The 19,998-nt window shown below is 52.0% G+C and overlaps 1 protein-coding gene across 1 annotated transcript in view; it reads left to right on the plus strand.

The window, feature by feature from the left end:
- Positions 1–19,998, plus strand: part of ADAMTS10 (ADAM metallopeptidase with thrombospondin type 1 motif 10) — a 100,409-nt gene that overhangs the window by 50,206 nt on the left and 30,205 nt on the right. Inside the window, exons 8-12 of the mRNA XM_074939438.1 lie at positions 2,933–2,976; positions 4,526–4,631; positions 7,998–8,144; positions 12,168–12,309; positions 18,190–18,297. Of these exons, the coding sequence (XP_074795539.1) occupies positions 2,933–2,976; positions 4,526–4,631; positions 7,998–8,144; positions 12,168–12,309; positions 18,190–18,297 (547 nt within the window). The remainder of the gene's footprint in view (positions 1–2,932; positions 2,977–4,525; positions 4,632–7,997; positions 8,145–12,167; positions 12,310–18,189; positions 18,298–19,998) is intronic.

Raw genomic sequence — 19,998 nt, forward strand, 5'->3', positions numbered from 1 at the left:
CCCTGGAATTCCCCACAAAATCCCAAACTAAAAGTATAAACAATAAACCCCACTTCTGCCTTGCTTGGGCTTGACTTTTCATCCCCCTCATTTTCCTGGCTCCAGTCCTCATTTAAAGGCCTCCTTGCACCCTCCCCTGAAGTCCAGCTCCTGCCCTTTTATCGGGGCTTTACCGCTGGAGCCTGCTCCACTCCCAGCAGCTGCTTCCGCCCTCTCCTTTCTCAGGTTCACCCTGATCCTATATTCTCTTAACTGGCCAAACAGGGCGCACCTGTTCTGGCACTGGGATGCTGGACCTGCTTCGTTTACTGGACCCAGCCACCTGTGACATGTTGGCTGAGCAAGACAAAAGTCTGGGGGCCCTGAGAGCCCAGGACTGAAGGGCACCAGCCGGACTGTTTATGGGGCGTGAGACTGGCATGTCAGTGGGTGCTGACAGGCACATTTGGACGGCTTTGGCACGGCTTCTCGATGCCCGCCCACAGCCAGCCCTGCCTGCCCCTCGCCTACCTGAACGCTCAGTTTTAATGGCGGGGGGCTCAGGGTGGAGACAGGTTGGGTGTCCCGAGTTTGGGGCGACTGCAGTGGGCTACAAGCAGGGAGGGGTTGCGCCTTCCTTTTTCCTCCAGGAAGCGAGGGGAGAGGGGGGAAGGTCATAAAACGAAAGCAGCAGGGCCGGGAGTCTCCAAGCAGGAGCCGATTCTTGCTGGCTTCCCCAGCACGCTGCACTCTCGCTCCAGTTCCCTTCAGCTGCAGGAGCTGCACAGAGCCTGGCTCATGTCAAAGAAGCTTGTGAAATTTTTGATGGCGGGGGGGGGCAAGCCAAAGCCCTGTCAGCCCCAACTTCACCTTCTCTGGCTCGCAGTGGCTGCTGCGTGTGGGACGCGGACGCTGACTCCGAATTCCTCGGCCTCCTGCCAGATGTTTGAACTAACCCTGAGAGACTCTCTGGGCCCGAGTCCCCGGGGCCAGCTCCCGCGCCAGCCCTTGGAAGGGCCTACCGCATCTGGAGCTGTCTGTAATAAATTCCCCGTCTCCCGATAACATCTTGCTGAGCTGTGGGCTTTTTTCCCTCCGCCGGAGACGTGTCAAGTCAGAACCTCCGAAGGCTTTAGCGGAATCCGCTCGAAACAAAGCGGCGAATGTTTTCCCCTCGCTCGGTTTCCTGTCGGGGGGCGAGGGGTTTGGACGCATGGAGCGAGCGGGGAGGCCAGAGGGCCAAGAGCCATCTACCGGCAATTGTCTCTCTTAACCCATCACCTGCTGTACGCTGGTTTTCTGGTTTCAGGGTCTGTGAGGCAGTAGCAAGGCCGATTTACAGTGCTGGCAGGCACCTGAGCTTCCCCCCTCCACGGCTCTGCCTGGACTCAGCGTCCTCCATGCTTTGAGCCCTGGGCCCACACGCAGCCCTGCCAATGCACCTCACTCCTGACCAGCAACACCTCTGCTGTTCCAGCCCACCCGCCACCATCTTCTCTCTCTCTGTCACACACACATACACGGATAAAAATTCAAGAAAGGCCCGTATCACTGAATTGTTAGTTCCCAAAGCCCATGCGTATTCCTATCTGGAGCTTAGCTCTGGCCTTTCTTTGGAGCTATGCCCCCAGCCCTGTGCCCCAGGTGAAGAAATCCTGACAGATTCTATGCGTCCCGCTCCATGCCTCGAAGCTCAATGAACGTGGGCTGGGGCTGACTAATGGGGAAAGCGGACTGCAGAGCCAAGCCCTGTTCCAAGCCCTCTGTCACCTCCCGCTCCAGCCGTGCTGAGATCAGGGTGGCCCGAGAGATCTTAGCTGTCGTAAAATTGTCCAAAGCGGCCCCGAGTTTGCTCGGGTCCCCCAGTCTGAGCCTGGGTAAAGGACTCCTCCGGAAACCGAGGTGCACAAAATGAGCAGCTGTTTTGGGAAACGTAGGCCTTGCCGGAACCTCCCTGTGCGTCGCTTTCCCCATCTGTGAAAAGTGGCTCACAGGTAGTCTGAGGGGGGATAAATGAATTGGGGCATGTGAGGCTCTCGGACACGTGTGTGACGGGGGCTATGGGAAAGGCTCCTGGGGAACAGACAGTGCTTCATTTGTAATTAAAAAGGTGCCGGGACTCAAGCAGTTTTTTTACATTCACAAGCCCAGAGGTGCCGGGGGCTCTGAACTGCCAGGCCCAGAGGTGCCGGGGGCTCAGCCCTGGCAAGGCCTGGCACAAATCAAGCACTGGGAGCAGGGCCCCATGGGTAGCAGGTGGTACAGCTGGAGTGAGGTCAATGGAACAGGTGCTGTGATTGGCTGTAATCCAAATCGCTGCCCGCTTCCTTCTTTCAATCTCGGCATCATGTTCTTCTCGATCAAATGAAATAAGGAGGGTGTTTTCCAGCTGGAGGGGCACTGCTGCTGCTCAGTTCCCAAGATCTCCTGGCATCTCAGGGGACGGCTGCACTGCCATAAATAACACCACCGCGCCGGTCAATTGACAGGTTTGCAGGGCTTGGGCCGCGGGGCTAAAAAATAGCAGTGTGGACCTGTAGGCTCAGGCTGGCGTCTGGGATCTCATGTGGGGGGTGGGGGGGTTCAGAGCCCAGACGCCAGCCTGAGTGTCTACACTGCAGTTTGATAGCTGCCCTGCCTGGGCCCCATGAACTGGAGTCAGCTGACCAGGGCCAGTTGCAGCCATGCGGTGCAGTGTAGACAAACCTTCAGAGCCCCAGGCTGTGATAATACAAGTGCTCAGAGCTGCTGGATGACAAATATCCAAAGGGTCTGTGCACACCTATCCTAGGGGGAAATCCCATGGGGTTAAGATGCTTTGGCAATTAGCCAGAAAACCATGTTCTTTTTTTCCCACTGGGCAGAAACTATGGAGATCTAATGAAAGCTGCCATCTTTTCAGCCTGCACAGGGTTTTGGTTTAATTTAGTGTTTTTCCTTTCTTCTCTTTCAGATACGATATATGCATCTACAAGAACAAGCCATGTGGCACCTTAGGTAGGTAAGAGCCCAGCTCAGAGACTCTGTTGTAACTAATTCTTCACTCTTCTCTAGCGCTTTGCATCAGTAGATCTCAAAGTGCTTGACAAAGGAGATCGGTATCATTAGCCCCATTTTACAGATAGGGAAACTGAGGCAAAGAGCCGCAAAGTGCCTTGCCCAAGCTCACCCAGCAGGCCTACGGTAGAGCTGGGAACAGAACCTTGGTATCCGGAGTCCCTGTCCAGTGCTTGATCGTCTAGGCCACACTGCCTCCTTACTTCAATAAGTGTTAAAAAAAAAAAAAAAATCTACTTCGTGCCAAGGGTCTGGTGACTGGCTTTGGACCATTTCACTGTTCTATCCCTTGTTCAGTTCCAGCCCAGTGACTCAGAACGGTTCTCGTTCTGAAGGCTGGTCAGCAGCCCAGTCTCCCTGGCTGCAGAGGAGAGAGCTAGGACTCTGTTGTGATGTACACAAAGGGAATTCTTTATTGCCGCTGCTGGACACAGACCATGTAGTTCTCTCTGGCTCTGCCCTCTTGTACTGTCCATACACAGGGTCTCCTTAAGTTCTGGTCTAAACTGAGCAGTCATGGAAGGGAGGGCCGAGTATACTCCCCCAAAGTAAAATAGACAGGGTGGATCTCAAAGCAACTTCTTAGAGGCTAGGTGGTCCAGCCGGGAGGCCAAGAACTGAGGACGAACTCCTCACTCATCGTGGGATTGTGTCCTGTTCTGGTAGGTTGGTGGGGTAGGGTGGGAAGCTTGCACCTGGTCTGTAGGTAAAAGAGGGTTACCTTGTCTTAGTATGGCACCTGTCGGTAGCAATCTATGCTCTTAACAAATAGCCAAACTCCCCCCCCACCCCGCTGCCTTGTTTCCGACTCTGCGGGTGGGAGGGTGCCCAGCATTGAGGCACAGTGCCTGGGGCGTTCTGTGTGCAGAGGGACAGAGGAACCCAGAGATATTTCCGGGGTGCTGAGCAGCACAGATGGACACAGGTTTGATTCTAGTGGTGATGGGCACCAATCAACCCCCCTCAGTGGAAGCCCAGGATCTGGGCTTTGTCTCTCTCCAATGGGCAGTGGCAGGACTGTGGCTTCAGCCCTTTATAGACAGATATTCAGTCTGCTGAAAACAGGCTTTGGATGGGCCTTTCTGTCCCCACTGAGCTCATCTGCTGTGACCAGCCCCGCTTCCTCACTGTGTAGACAATCTGGGGAGCAGATCTGAAGTCTGGTGGAGTTTTATTGGCACTTGGCATTTCCAAGCCCTCCTGCTGTTGCCAGCCATCTCGCGGCAAAGCGAGTTCGTGGCCAGCACTGGGAGTAGCTGGAGACCTGGGTGCCGGAGCCCAGCAAACCACTTTCCTGTCCTGCTCTAGTGCGTGATACACAGTCCACTGAAGTCAATGAGAAGAGTCAGGCCCTCCAGGCCAGGTTAACGCGCCGAATAAACATTAAGCCCAAAGCACACTGTTGAACCCTGAAACGTGGCCCGTGGCCTGGCACCCAGCCACCAGTGCTCCTCACTGGCCCCGTACCAACCGTAGCTGCCTTTCCTAGGGCTGGCCCCAGTGGGAGGAATGTGTGAGCGAGAGAGAAGCTGCAGCATCAACGAGGACATCGGGCTGGCCACTGCCTTCACCATTGCCCATGAGATCGGCCACACGTGAGTGTTACACCCGGAAGCGTTCCCCCGGGGAGTCGCTTAACAGGAAAGACCTCCCCTTTTTGGCTGCTCTCACCAGTAACCAACTGGAGAATCGTCTTCAGTGTAAAGACCTTGGAATAGCCATGCGAGGTGGGACCAACAGTCCATCCAGTTCAATATCCCACATCCACACCAGAACAGATAGGCCAGTGTCCCCACTCCGGGCCAAAGCAGATCACACCAGTAGTGCATGTAGTCTGAGATCTCACCTTCTTGCTCATACTGGGCCAGGCCAGTGGTCCACCTAGTCCATCGTCCTGTCTCCAGCAGTGGCCAATGCTCCGTGCATCACAGGAAAACTTGTGATGCCTCATGCAGCTGGACCGATGTCCGACGCTATACTGTGGGGAAGGGAAATTTATTCCTGACCTTAGTGATGCGCTGGTGTCCTGAAGCCTAAGCACTAATAGCCCCTTGACACTTTATCTTCTCTTGTGTAAATTTTTGGAGTAGGGACTGTTGTTTATTATATGTTTGTACCACACCTTGCACGGTGGGCCCACCCAGTTAGCTCACATGTACATGCTCCTCAGTAGAAATATTTAATAATAATGAATACATTTATCACCTCCTCATTTTTAATCCTGCTTAGCTATGTGCCTCAGCAATGACAAATATCAAGAATGACAAGAATAGCATCCTGTAGTTATGTAGGTCTAAGCTAAGAGCAGTCAAATCTCATGCTCCATGTCTTCAGCTGCCACCTCCACGGGTCAGGAAGGAATTTTTGCCCCACATGCTTTTATGCCCAGTTGTCGAGGTGCATTGTGGGTGGTCAGGATTATTACACTATCCTCTGAAGCTAGAAGCAGAACACTGGACTAGGCAGCCCAATGGTCTGGTCAAACAGAGGAAATGCCATGTTCCTATAATACTGTGTTACAAGCCCAGTGCAGAGTGAGTCTCATTAATTCAAGGGAGGGGAGACTATTAGTCATTTAGGGCCCAATCCTGTGAAATGCTGCGGCAACACAACTCTTGTTGCCATCAACAGGCGATGACCCCGCCGGATCAGGCTTTCAGCACTCATTACTCAGAGACTTACTTTACCTTAGACCTTAGCCCATCCCGTGCTTTGCTGCACATTGGGCTACCCACAGTTGCCCTCCTTGCCTGTCAACTGCCCTTCTCTCCAAATCTTCCCATTTCATGTTGAGGTGCTTGATGTTCGTTTCCATGTTATTCATGGTCTTCCTCTCTTTCTTCTTGCACTTTCTGGCTTCCATCAAGGGCGGTATTTGGTGAGCGCTCTTCTTCTCATGCTCAGCACATGTCCCAGCCACTGAGGTCTTCTTTTATAGCTTATTTATGAGAGGGTGCCTTGTCCAGTAATGTTTCTGACTGTTTCGTTCGTCTTCCTATCTCTGTATGTTATTCCCAATATTGTTCTCAGACATTTGTGATGGAACGCATCCAGCTTTTGCATACCTTTCTTGGTAAGTTGCCATGTCTCTCTGCTATATGTTGTGATGGCGATAACAATTGCTTCGTACGTTCTGTTTTGTCTTGAGGGAGATGTTTTTGAGTCTTCTAAATGCAGTGTTTGCCTTCCCATTCTTCTTCTTTCCTCAGAACTAGTACCATCTTGGCTGATGCTACTTCCAAGATACGTAAAATTGTCCACCTTCTCCAGTTTCTCTTCTTCAATTTTGATTTCTGTCCCTAGAGTCTCCATTAACATGACTTTACATTTCTTTGCATTGTATCTCAAAGCTATCTTCTCCATTACTTCTTTTACTTGGTTTGTGCATTTTTGTAGTCCGTTGGCGTCTTCATTGATAAGAGCGATATTGTCAGCAAAGTCGAGATCAGATAGTCTTGAATTGTTCCATTTTAGGCCATATGTATCACTGTCGCATTGTTTGAATCCATAGTCGATGACTAGCATAATCAAAAAAGGAGACACGACGCACCTCTGCCTTATACCTGTCTTGATGCTGAATGTCTTACTCAATCCATTTTCCATTTTAATGCAGCATTTTGAGTTGGCATAGAATGCCTTCATAATGTTAATTAATTTTGTTGGAATTTCATATTGTTCCACAATTTTCCACATTGTTTCTCTGTTTACACTATCGAATGCCTTTTGAAAGTCCACAAAATCGATGGCAAGACTGCCTTGGAATTCAATTGTGTTCTCAATAATCCGTCTCAGGGTGAAAATAGTGTCTGCGCACAATCTCCCTTGTCTAAATCCGGATTGTTCACGTAGGATGGTATCCATCTTTCCTTCCATTCTGCTCAGGAGGACCACTGCTAATACTTTTCCTGTGACAGATTGAAGTGTTACTCCCCTCCAGTTTGAACAATTGTTTAGATCACCTTTCTTTGGTAACTTGATTACGATACCGAGGGTCCATTCTTCCGGCACTTTACCTCCATCCATATTTTGTTGCAAGTGAACAGATGACTGATTCCACATCTTTGCCTCCATATTTAAGCATCTCAGAATGAATGCCATCCAAACCAGGTGCCTTGTGGTTTTTCAGCTTCTGCAATGCTTTTTTTACTACTTCGATTTTTACCTCAGATACATCTATATCTAGGTCTAATGGTTTATCATTGTTAAATTCCAGTCTTGTCATTGGTTCTGGTTGGTTTAGCACTTCTTGGAAGTGTTCCACCCATCTATTTTCTTGTTCCTCCTTGACAAAGCAGTAAAGAAACAATGCAAAAAAGGATAAGCAAAATTGGATAGAAAGTAAGGCTAGTGAAGCTGAAGAAGCAGGGGAAAGAAACTATACGAGAACAGTCTCCATGGTCCTGAAACAGTTAACAGGATATGGAACTCAGAGACTAGAGCTGAGTAAACTCCTCCCCGGTCCATCTCCCTCCTCCCAGACAGAGTCCCACTCCCTCTCTTTGACCAAGTGAGGTTCCGCTACCTCCCAGTGAATGCCAGGACACACCTCCCTACAATCCCCCCCCCCCCCCCAAATCTTCTCTGCCACCAGCCCTGTCTCCCTACTCAGCCATGTGGTCAGATCCTCGCTGTTCTTCCCCCGCTCCCGTTCTTCCATGCTTTCCCACTCCTAGTCCCCCACCTGAGGGAGGGATCAGAAACCAGAAGCGGTGGGAGGCCCGGAGAAAGAAGGCGTACCCAGGAGGGGCAGGCAAAGCTGACCGGTTGCACCCTAAAGTCCCCACCTCCCAGGGCACCTTCCATCGGCACAGCATCCCTTATTGGCTTCCCCCAGCCAAGGAGACTGGCCATCTTGGCATTGTCTGGCCTCCCGTGGCTCTGTGCACAGACACGCTGGAGGGATGTCAGCTGCCTGTAACCGCAGCTCGCGTCTTTGTCGTTGTTGTTGTGACCTTTTCCAGGTTCGGCATGAACCATGATGGAGTTGGCAACAGCTGCGGCTCCCGCGGACAGGAAACAGCCAAGCTCATGGCGGCTCACATCACCATGAAGACCAACCCCTTCGTATGGTCGACCTGCAGCCGGGATTATATCACCAGCTTCCTGGAGTAAGAAACCTGGCCAGCCCCGCCCATCCTTTCCCCCTGGGAGCAGAGACTTCTCCAGCCTCTGACAGTGATTTCCTTGCCCAACCTCATAAATTACCCCACATGCTCATGTCCCGTCTACATTCTATTCCCTGGCTTCCAGTATCCATCCCTTTCCCAGCCAAGAACGCATTTCCCCTCCCCTCTGTACATTTGTCTGTGGTTTGCATTTATCATCTGCTAATGCCACTAACCCTCCCGACTAGGGTGACCAGACAGCAAGTGTGAAAAATCCGAACAGGAGGTGGGGGGGTAATAGAAGCCTATATAAGAAAAAGACCCAAAAATTGGGACTGTCCCTATAAAATCGGGACATCTGGTCACCCTACTCCCGACTTACCTGGTCCTGCAGCATCCAGACCTTTCCATAGATCTCCTCTCCCCCCCACCCCCTTTGTAGGAATTTCCCAAATAAACCACCAGCTTTCTGAGACGTTTCAAAGGATTTTGGTTGAGCCAGGAAGTGCGGAGAGGGGGTTGTGTGTTGAGGAAAGGTGCCGGGAGATGCAGCTCCTCTCTTTATCCACAGCAGCACAACCTGCTTCCCCCATTCACTGTGGAAGGGGATTTTCAGATGTAGCTAAGCCAGGGGTGGGCAAACTTTTTGGCCTGAGGGCCAGATCTGGGTGGGGAAATTGTCTGCAGGGCCATGAATGTAGGGATGGGGCAGAGGGTTGGGATGCGGGAGGGAGTGTGTGGTGTGGGAGGGGATATGGTGTGCAGGAAAGGGCTCAGGACAGGGGGTTGAGGTGCAGGAGGGGGTGCAGAGTGCGGGAGGGGTCTCAGGGCAGGGGGTTGGGCTGTAGAAGGGGGTGCAGAGTGCAGGAGGGGCTCAGGGCAGGGGGTTGAGGTGCAGGAGGGGGTGCAGAGTGCGGGAGGGGTCTCAGGCAGGGGTTTGGGGTCTCAGGGCAGGGGGTTGGGCTGTAGAAGGGGGTGCAGAGTGCAGGAGGGGCTCAGGGCAAGGGGTTAGGGGTCTCAGGGCAGGGGGTTGGGCTGTAGAAGGGGGTGCAGAGTGCAGGAGGGGCTCAGGGCAGGGGGTTAGGGGGCTCAGGGCAGGGGATTGAGGTGCAGGGTGCAGGGGAGGTTCAGGGTGCGGGCTCCTTCCCAGCGCCACTTACCTCGGGCGGCTCCAGGGTGGCAGCGGCATGCAATGGGGCTAAGGCAGGCTCCCTGCCTGCCCTGGTCCCGCGCCGCTCCCGGAAGTGGCCAGCAAGTTCGAAAATGGCTCCTGGGGGTGGGGCGGGGCGGGGCAGGCGGCCCCACCATGCGCTGCCCTCGCCTGCGAGTGCTACCCCGGAAGCTCCCATTGGTCGTGGTTCCCCCTTCCCAGCCAATGGGAGCTGCGGGGGGTGGTACCTGTAGTGCATGGATCCCTCTGCCTCCTCCTCCCCCAGGGGTCACAGGGACATGGTGCCGGCCGCTTCCAGGAGCGGCACGGGGCCAGGGCAGGCAGGGAGCCTGCCTTAGCCCCGCTGCACCACGGGACTGGTAATCCCGTGGGACAGACTGAAAGCCCTGACGGGCCAGATCCAGCCTGTGGGCCGTAATTTGCCCTCCCCTGAGCTAAGCAACGTAGGAGCCACAGAAGAGATTTTCATAAGCACCTTTTGGGATTTAGGTGCACAAGTCCTAGTTACTATCACCAAGATTAGTGCACCAAAGTTCCTTCAGTAATTTTGAACTTCTCTCCCCTGAGTCCCATTGAATATTGATGGGACATGTGCTCCTAAGCCACTGATGTGCTTTTGAAAATCACCCCCATCCTAGCAATGCACTGCAGACCTGCTCAAGAAGGACTCCCAGGGACAAGAAGGCTCCATTTTTGTGGCCATGCAGTCCTCAGCTTTCCTATCAAAGAGGCCCTGGTTAGCATCAGTTGCGATGGTGGGTTGTTGGTGTGATGTGGACCCCTGTCTCTGCTAAAAAGATGGTGTTAACTTTAAACCGAAGCTGGATAGGAGCAAACAATGTACTGGGGTCATCAGCCACTGGTCCAGTCTTAAAAAGGTCCAAGCATCAGAGCCCTCTAGAGTAAGGGGTAAAACAAAGACTCCTCCAGTTGCAATTTTTAAAGAACGTAACAAACACAAACCTTTCCGATGGGACCCCGAGGGCCCAAGTTTTCCTCCCCTTGGCTGGGACATGAGGCTTTACCATGAAATTCCAGTTCTGGCAGCTCGTGTTGGGCTGCAGTGAACTCCTTCCCTCTTAGCCCCTTGATCTCTGCACACAGAACATGGCAAAGAGTGTTCCCTTGATAGTGCTGGAGAAATGTGGCCTCACCAAAGAGGTTTCCGTTGTTGTCACAGAGCCCTGAAGAGTCTCACCTGGTTGGCGGGGGATGGGGAGTTGACTTTAGTCCCCTTTGCCATCCCTTCCATCCACCCCCACTCAGATGCATGGACCTGCACGGTCCTCTTGTGCCACAGGACACGGCCGTGGAACCCAAGGCCATGGGAGGGATGATTGGAGACTTGATTTCAGAAAAGAACATGGCAGCCAGGAGGGACCGTGGTTCGGGAGGAAAAGGCATAGTTCTTGCAAAACTTGGGCATCCCCACAACGGCCTGGCACACACGGGGGCAAGCTGGGAAAAGCAGGAGTGTTCCAGCCATTGTTAATTGTAGCATTTTTGTGCCATGTGGCTCCTTCTGCATGAAGGGCTCCAGCTAACTCCAGGCACCTGATGCTGGGCCCTAGAAGCACAGAAGCTCTGCGCTCAGACCTGCTCCTTCCAGCCATACATTCTCTGTCGGATCTGATACCCAACTGGCCAGCTGTCAGAGTGGATCGCTTAGCGGGGTGGGCAACAAGACACAAAGCCCATCGGCTGGTGCTTCAAACCCAGCGGCCCACACAACCACACTTATATATCGAAATTTAAGGATGTGCTGAATCAGAGCCTTAGTACCTTGCCCTTACAGAGGGCGGGTCTCCAAGCACTTTATCAACATTAAGTAAGTCCCAAAATTGCCCCTGTAAGGTAGGTCAGTATAATTATCTCCAGCCTACAGATAGAGGGCTGACTTTTCAAAGGGCCCTATGAGAGTTAGGCATCCACTGAAAGTCACAGCGAATTGGGCGCCTCACTCCCCTCCAGAGAGATTAAGGCCAACACTTGCAAACTTGGGGGCCTAAACTTAGTCCATATTTTGGTGCCTAAATGGAAGCGGCCTGTCAGAGGAGCTGAACACACGCAAATCCTGCCGCAGCCACTAGAGGCTGGGTGTGTTCAGCATCTTCAGAAACTCAGGGGCGCAAACATGGATTTAGCTGCCTAAGTTTAGGACAACCTGTTTGACAACCTTGCCCTAGGTGACTTGCCCAAGGTCGGCCAGCATGTTACTGGGGACAGACCTCAGTTCCTCTGAGCTCCAGCCTTGCGTTTTGGTCACAGGACTAACCTTCCCACTCCCTTCCCTTCTCTTATCCTCTTCCTTCTGCCTGGGGGCCCGTGGGAAATGAGTGCATCAGTCCAGACTTCACAATGGGTAGACCTGAAACCCCAGTACCATATGGCCTAGAGTTCAAGGAAAGCTTGAAACTCAGATCCGGGCTTTGCAACTCCCATCTGAGTAGCAGGAGAACCAGTCTGAAGCTCTAGGTCCCTGTGTCTATGGTATCTCCATTGCCACCATCACTGTAATATTTGGGTCCTTGCTAAAAACTCAGGTGGATCCTTTTGTGAGGTTCCGAAGGGTTTGGTTCATTTGTCCGCCTGTTTCATGTCAGTTTCCCAGCAGCCTCTGCACTTCCCAGCTCTGTCTGGAGGTGGAGGCGCTGCGTGACCTCGACGAAGCCTGTCCCACTGAGGTTTCCATCCTGGTTGTGCAGACTCCAGCTGCTTGGTGAGGTAACCCAGGCTCCCCTGAGCCAAACCTCCAAGCCGGTAGCTGTTTGCCCACCGCTCGTTCTCAGCCGGCTGGTTATAACCCCATTTGTCTGCACAGGTTTCCCATCTGTGATTCTCTGTTTCTTCTCCAGCTCAGGCATGGGGCTGTGCTTGAACAATGCTCCTCCCAAGCAAGACTTCGTCTACCCAACGGTGGCTCCCGGACAGGCCTACGACGCGGATGAGCAGTGCCGTTTCCAGTACGGAGTTAAATCTCGCCAGTGTAAATACGGGGTAGAGAGCCTTCCTGCTTTACTATCGGTTCTGAGGGGGCGGAGGGCTGGGCCGCGAAGGGCTTGGGCTGTCGGGGCCGTTCTTCCACCTCCCACGATGCTTTGCTGGCTTGCGTGAAACGAAAGCGCTTTCCCCGTTAGCTTTGCTGGGAAAGGGCGGAAGGGGCCAGGTCAGGTCTGCGAAGGGCGAGCTCAGCTCAGCTCGGTTTCCATCCGCTCATCTCCGGCAGAAGCAAATCGCTCGCCTGCCTCACCTGCTGCCGAGGGGGCGCCCTAGTCCTCGCTGGAGTCCCGGCGGCAGTCTACTCCTCTGATCCGCTCTGCAGATGGTGGGTGATGGCCGGGGTTTGGTCAGACTGGTCATTTTCATCGCGGTTATTGGGAGCTGGCTGGAGAAATCCCTCACGCACGTGCGATTAGGAGGAGAAACCCCTCCTGTGGGAATTCGTTCCTGGGGAGACTGGCACATGCCCTTCACAGAGGGTCGGTCTCGCTCGGATGCCAGCAGCGAAAGCGCTTTGGACCATTAACCAGCCGTTGCCTTTTCCCGGAATTCCCCTCCGCCTCTGTCGCGCTCAGCCAATCGACTCCGGGGGAAGCTGCTTGAAGCCAGGGAATGTCTGCTGTGGAAGGCAAGGCTCCTCTGGAGGTGAACCGTATCAGCCACCGGGCCTGTCCCTGAAGTAATGCCTGCCATAACTGATCCATTCCCCGCCTGCGCTGGGTCTGAACAGCCCATCCGATTGGAACTTCAGCTGGGAGGCCTGTGCACCAAAGGGTTAAATGTGGTGTGTGAAAGGGCCAGTTTCCCATAGAGGGGACAGAAGATTCACCTGGGTAGGAGGCTGAATCCAGCAGTAAGGTGCCTCAGTAGCTCTGCTGTCAGGCTGGAAGGGATGTAGCTGGACAAGTGCTAGTGCGTCCTGTTAGTGGGGGGAAGCAGGACTCACCCTAGATGGGGAAGGAGGTGGAGGGATTCAAAACTCACTCATTTCCAGCATGAAAAGTACAAGACTCAGACCATCCCAAGAGGAAGGAGAAAAGATGGGCTGGGTGCTGCCTTTCAGCCTGGGGATGTGGCCTGGGATTCAGGCCTCCACACCGATCAATGGAGGAGCGGTTTGCAGGTCTCAGAGGGCATCACACGATGGGTCTGTTCAAGCTGTTGGCGTTGGGGAGGCCAAGAAGAAACAAGGAGTAAACTGCAGAGGTTAAAGTAAAATTACCAGCTCTGCTCACCACTGGTGGGTCCGTGGGGGAAGCCAACATAGGGTTAGAAAAGAAAAACAGCCGGGAAGAAAAGACAGTAAGACCAGATCTTGATTTCAGTTACACCAGTGTAAATCCAGAGGAAATCCACAGAAGCCAATGGAATGGCTCTGGATTTACACCTGTGTAACTGAGATCAGAGTCTGGCCCATCACCTGCTCTAGAGATGCACAAAGAGCCCCTCAGATGCAATTCACTTACTGCAATTATGACCCAGAGGACGATTCTCTAATGATGGCGTCTCTGCATCCATCAGCAGCTTCCACGGCAGTTCACTCTGCTTACAAGGCAAAGTGAGTTTCTTTTTCATTGGCAGCCACCATCAGCTCATTTTGGGGATCTGATGGCCACGCTGGTTTCTCTCTGCTTCTAGCATCATCAGCAACCGAAACGATTCTGAAATCAGAACTTAACTGGTCATTTGACCTGATGCTTAAGACAGAGGAAAATCCTGCTCACCCTCCTGTGGCCGTGTCAGCTCTGTGGGACTGGCAGGATTAAAACAGATGATTATCAATCAGCTTGGACTCATCGGGATATCTCACTGGGGTCTGTAATCTAGCAGAGAAAGGCAGAACAAAGGAACTGATGGCTGGAAGCTAAAGCCAGATTCAAACTAGAAATAAGTCCCCCGTTTCTGACAGTCAGGGTGATTATCCGTTGGAAGAAACTACCAAGGGCAGTGGTCGATTCTCCATATCCTGAGGTCTTCTAGGCAAGATGGGAGGCTTTTCTGTAGCGTGTGTTTGACTAAAGCAGAAGTGACTGGGCTCAATGCAGTCAAGGTTGGTTGAAATGTTATGATCTGTGTTATACAGGAGAGCAAACTAGATAATCTAACAGTCCCTTCTGGCCTGAAAATGTCTTAAATGAATCCATGAACAAGGGTTGATATTAGCAGGGAGGCTTTGCTGATTGTTACTGTACTTGCAAATGTGGACTGGAGCCTTTCCAAGTTCACATGCCCATTTCCCAGCTCGTTTTTAGCTTATGTAGGTGCTTCCTGTGTGAAAAAAGAAAAACAAACACCTGCAGTATCCTAGAGTAATGGGGCCAAAGACTACAGCTTCCCATAACCATGTGATGCCCAAGGACCTCCACATTCCTTATTCACCTTAATGAATTCAAGTAGAGTTCTACCCAGAACAGCGACTACAGAAACTGTCTGTCGATGCCATGTTTATTTCTCTCTCTCTGAGTCTAGATCAAATGTGCCCCGTTCATGTGTGAAAAGATTTCTGTTCTCCTTGCCAGCCCTGCAGCCTGGAATCTGAGAGCAGCTGGGTTCTTTCCTCCTTGCTCCTCATCACGAGTAAGGAGACTTGTGTCCTCATGTGACACCTTTGCAGCCCTACTGGGAGCTCTGTTACTATAGTGATGGGCATCATGTAAAAAGCAAGTTACTACAGAAAGGTCATCTTCCAATTTTGCCCTCCGTTGGTCTGTCTGCACTGCACACTAAACCTGGGTCTGTGCTTTTGTGTCCCCACTGTAGTGTAAACCTGGGTTTACAATTGCTGGAGCTGGGTCTCCCAGCTGTGCTAACCTGTCCATCCTGCATCACACAGACCGCCTATCTGAGGTCTATGGCTCAACCTGCGTCCACACTGCAAAATGACAGGGCTTGGACCCAGTCACAGTGGGACTCAGGCTTTGATCCACTCCCCTAGCAGGGTCCTAGAACCCAGGTCCTAAGTGCTGGGTGACCCAAGTCAGACTGATTGGTGTGGGGACTGAAGGGGGCTTAGGATCAAACCAGAGTCAGAGCCTGGGTTTAGTGTACAGTGTAGACGCACCCAGTGGTGCCTGTGGAGCCTCTGCCCTTCAGTGGGCTGCCCAGATGTATCTGGTAGAAGCTTAGCAAGTAATTCTGTTGACGATGCACAAGAAGGAGCCGACTCCCTCTCCCATCCCTGTATTGGCGAACAGGCATGAAAAGTGTTAGACACATCAATAAGCAGAGATGACTTCTCCTTCCTCTAATCAGGGGCAGTAGTTATGTTATTGGCTGGGATTTGCCTAAGGGAGTTAGGTGCCTGCCCGCATCCCACTGAACCTCAGTGGGAATTGGGTGCCGGAATCCTTTACAGACCTTTGAGACGCCCAGCCGCTGTAGGGTGTTGGGCCATTACTGCAGGATGCTGCGGTATTTCTTGTTCCTTAGTCCCCTCGTATGGTAACTCTAGTAACAACGGGAGCAGCACCATAGTGTCGGGTTCATGTCCTGCCCCCTTCGGCACCCACCAGGAGGATTTCCCGCTTGCTGAACAAGTTCATTGATGATCACAGGGTGTCGGTTCCTGTTCCGAGCGCTGCCTGCACCGGGGCCAAAGAATTTCCTACTGAAGCGCTCCGAGAAGAGAGGAAGGCGGGATTAATGGCCTATCACCTGACTGCAGGTTGGCGGCCTGCATGAGCGTGGTACTGTCAGGTCCTGCCGCTTTGGGGATGCGGGGGGAGGCCAGAGTGGGGGAGGGTTTTGCCTCATTCTCTATCAGCAGCACCGGTAGAGTTGCCAACTTTAGTCGGACAGATTCCTGGAGGTTTCATCCGACGACTTAATCTTTCATTCAGATTAATCTTTAATTTCTGGCGACTCCAGGACAATCCTGGAGCGTTGGCAATCCTAAGCACTAAGCCGGTAGTGCTGATGAGCGAAGGCTTTTTTTGGCTGAATATAGCTAAGGCCTCAGCTCTCCTGCTCGATCGCAGCCGGCCGGGCTGAGAGCGTGATGTGCGTGCCACCGGGTCCTCTGTGCCGTAAGCCCCGTGTCTCTGATGAAGTCCTGACTCTGGTGCGTATGGCACTGGATTCCAAATCCCATTGTCCCTGCATCTCTGGGGAAGGCCCAGCAGCCACCTTCCCTAGATCCTGAATCCCATTTGGTCCTCCCTCTGTATTAGCCAGTGGCCTTCACTTCTCTGCTGCCAACCTCCTTCCAGCACCTGGTCATCTTGGCCACTGCCAGACTCACCAAAGCCAGTCTCTGCGGCCACAGCAAGTGCTGCTTTCCCCCCCCCCTTCCTGTTTGCTGGGACAATGCCAAGCGGGTCTGCAGCTCTGTTCATGCCGTGTAGTGGCTGGAGCAAAGGACTCAGCTGGTAGGTGGCAGTGTTTTAAGAGGTCTTGCAATCCACGCCATAAAGCCTTTATTCACCATGAGCATACCGGATATGCCGAGGCTGGGTTAATGGAGGGCCATGGCCCTTTAGCTCCTGTTCTCACATCTCAGGCCGTGTTTCTACCATAATAAAAAAAACAAACTATAATTTTGTTTTAAATACCCACAAACCTAGTTAAACTCCCCCCAGGGAGTCATTTTCTGTGTAATAGGCTTGTTCTAATAACCATAGGGCCACCATAGAGATCCGGCAACCAACTCAGCCACCCTCCTTAGATGCTGCGTTGCGGTTTGCAGGTGCTGAAGTCTGGATTTAGAAGATTGGGGCCCAGAGCAGGTTCCGAGGGTCTGCGTTTTCCAGTTGAGCCACTGTGATGGATTTGCAGAGTCTCTGTGATGGAACTGACTTTTGGGTGGGGTTTAAATGGACTGATGGGAGAAAAGGCCCAGCCAAGGGGAGCTTAGCTCGCCTGGAGCCCAGGAAGGGTCATGGTGGGACTGGGTTTGAGAAGCTGGAACTTGGATAGAGAGCTGCTTCAAAGGAGGAGTGGGATTTTAGGGCCGAGATGCACTCAGGGCAGGACCTGATGAGAGAAAAGGCGAAGGAGACTCGAAGCCAGCCTCTGTCTCCTCCAGTCCTGGAGCTGACTGAAGGCCAGTTCAGCACCTGGCATAACTGAGAGCCTCCTAAAGGCAGATCTAAATTCTTCCAGCAGGAACAGTCCCCTAAGGACCGTTACACCATCTGGGGACAGTGGTAGTGCTGTGACCCTCCCCCTCCAGTGCACTTCCTGTGGTGTTTGGGGGAGCCAGGAGAAAAGTGGCATAAACCATCTAAACCAGCTTTACATCTCTTGGGGATTCCCAGTTGCCCTGTAAACACAGATCTCCATCCACCTGGCACCAAGAGGGGCCAGGATCTGTTCCCTCGTGTTTATCATTCATAACGGAGATCCAGAGAAGGAGACATTCCCGCGAGCATCACCCCAGAAGGAGAGGACTGGGAGAAGGGGAAGGGCTGGACACACTGGGTTAGAATTGGATGTACCGGGTAATCCTGGGAGACACTTTTTCTGCGAGGCATCCTCTGTTAAAAATTGAGTTCAGATGTGCTGGAGGCTCAGTTTATTGCCTTAGTGCCATTTTGGTGCTTCCAACACAGGTGCAAATCTTTGAAAACTCTGCTCCCATGTCTCCGAATGGACAATGAACGGTGTCCAAAGAACCAGAAATATCCTCGGGCCAGATCCCAAGAGGGGCTGAACTCAGTGTGCGTTGCGAGGTCTAAGCGCCTCTCCAGATATGACCCCATCTTTGTATTTTCCCTGCTGAAAATCTTTCCATTACGAGAATGTCCTAGACCAGCTGGAGCTTCTCAAAGACACCAACATGCTGCTACTGCAATCCTAGCTGCCGCTAGCACAAGTGATTCCTAATCTGTTTGTTTCTTTTTTCTCTTTCCTCCGCCCCGACGACGTCTCCCTTTCCAGGAAGTCTGCAGTGAGTTATGGTGTCTGAGCAAAAGCAACCGCTGCATTACCAACAGCATACCGGCTGCTGAGGGGACCATATGCCAAACCAATACCATTGAAAAGGGGGTAAGGAAGCCCAGGGCCCCAGCGTGAGTTGACAATGCATGGTTGAAGCAATTGTCGGATGATTAGTGTGATTACTGTTTGCATTGGTGAGTGATTTAAAAGCACTGTGTGCCCACCCCTGCCTCTTGCATCCCAGTGTGGAGGGGAGAGTAAGGCTGGAATCTACCAAGGAGCACAATTGAATTTCAACTCATTTTAGGCTCAAGTGAGAGACTATATGACCTCCCCTCATGAGGCCCAAAAAGTCTGTTGATGGAAGAACTATCCACAGCACAATCCAGCGGTAGGTAGGCCCTGTGGTGTAATGGATAGACTCAGGAGATGTGGGTTCTGTTCCCACCTCTGGCCTGCTGGGTGGCCTCGGGCAAGTCACTTCTCTATGCCTCAGTTTCCCCTTCTGTAAAGCAAGGATAATGGCTTGTGAAGCGCTTTGAAATCTACGGCTGAAAAGGGCTAGATAAAGCTCAGTGTTATTAACCCATCACTTTTTCCGGTCAGCTGAGCGTGGACGGTTTTGGTTTTGGTTTTTGCCATGGCTATTTATTTGGAAAGTGAGTTGTGATTTGGCAGCATCCAGGCCACTTTTGTGTTCGCTCAGGATTTCCACTGCCGATATTCGAGTAAGATGACGTTTACGGCTATTTGCTGAGTGCTAACGCCAGGCTGTGAAATTGAAGGTCGTCATTCACGCTGCGTTGGTTAGCTGCATGCCACCCAATCAGGGAAGAGGATCAACACCACATGACTAGCCAACCCAGCATGAATTTCAGAGCTTGACTACTGACGTCCTGGTTCTCCATTGCCCGGGACCTCATGCAGCCAGGGTGACGAGGGTGACTAAATCTGACTGTTAATGACTAACGTGCCCTTTGCAAGATGTACATGATGAAGAATCAGGCTCTGAACATTCACAATGAAATGGACATGAGTTTCTCCAATAGGGAGAAATTTGTTGCAAAGAAATTCAAGAACCGTTTCAAATCATTAATAGGTTTGTGAGTTTCAGGCAGAAAAAGAGGCAGAAATTGATAATCCTGTTGTTCCTTGCAAATGGTCCACTCAGTTCGGCTGTAAATCAGATTGAAATGTATTAAACAGCACCTAGAAACTGGGCATTCCTGCTGGTCAGGCCTGGCCACGCACCATGAGGAAAAAAAAAATTTTCATGATTTTTTTTCTAGTAATTTTTTCTTTTTTTACCCTTTTCTACCAGTCATTTTTTCAGCTAGTGATTGGCAGCTTTCCAAAGAGAGGCAATGTGTCTAGGAGTTAGAGCACCCAGGACTCATGGGTTCTATTCCCAGCTCTGACACAGACTCACTATATATCCCTAGGCAAGTCACTTCACCTCTGTATGCCTCAGTTTCTCCATCTGTATTAGGGGTATGATGGTACCGATCAGCCTCTCAAGATGGAATGTGAGGCTTAATGTATTAATGGTTATGAAGTGTTTTGAGGTCTTTGATTGATATAAACTTCAACTGAAGGTTGCTTTTTCAGAACCCCAGTTAGCCAAAGTTCCTGGTAATCCAGAGTTTGGCTATCTCCCTCCCTTGGTTTGCTTGCTGGGCCAGCCCCGAACCCTGAACACCTTGCTAGATCTGCTCCTTCAGGTCTGCGCTGGTTTTTCCCCTTTTGGCTGGTGGGGGAATAAGGATCAAGCTGTAGGAAACAGCAAAGGGTTTTGGCTATCAGAGATTG

This window comes from Natator depressus, chromosome 25 (genome assembly GCF_965152275.1).
Source record: "Natator depressus isolate rNatDep1 chromosome 25, rNatDep2.hap1, whole genome shotgun sequence".
NCBI classification, from domain to species: Eukaryota; Metazoa; Chordata; order Testudines; family Cheloniidae; genus Natator; species Natator depressus.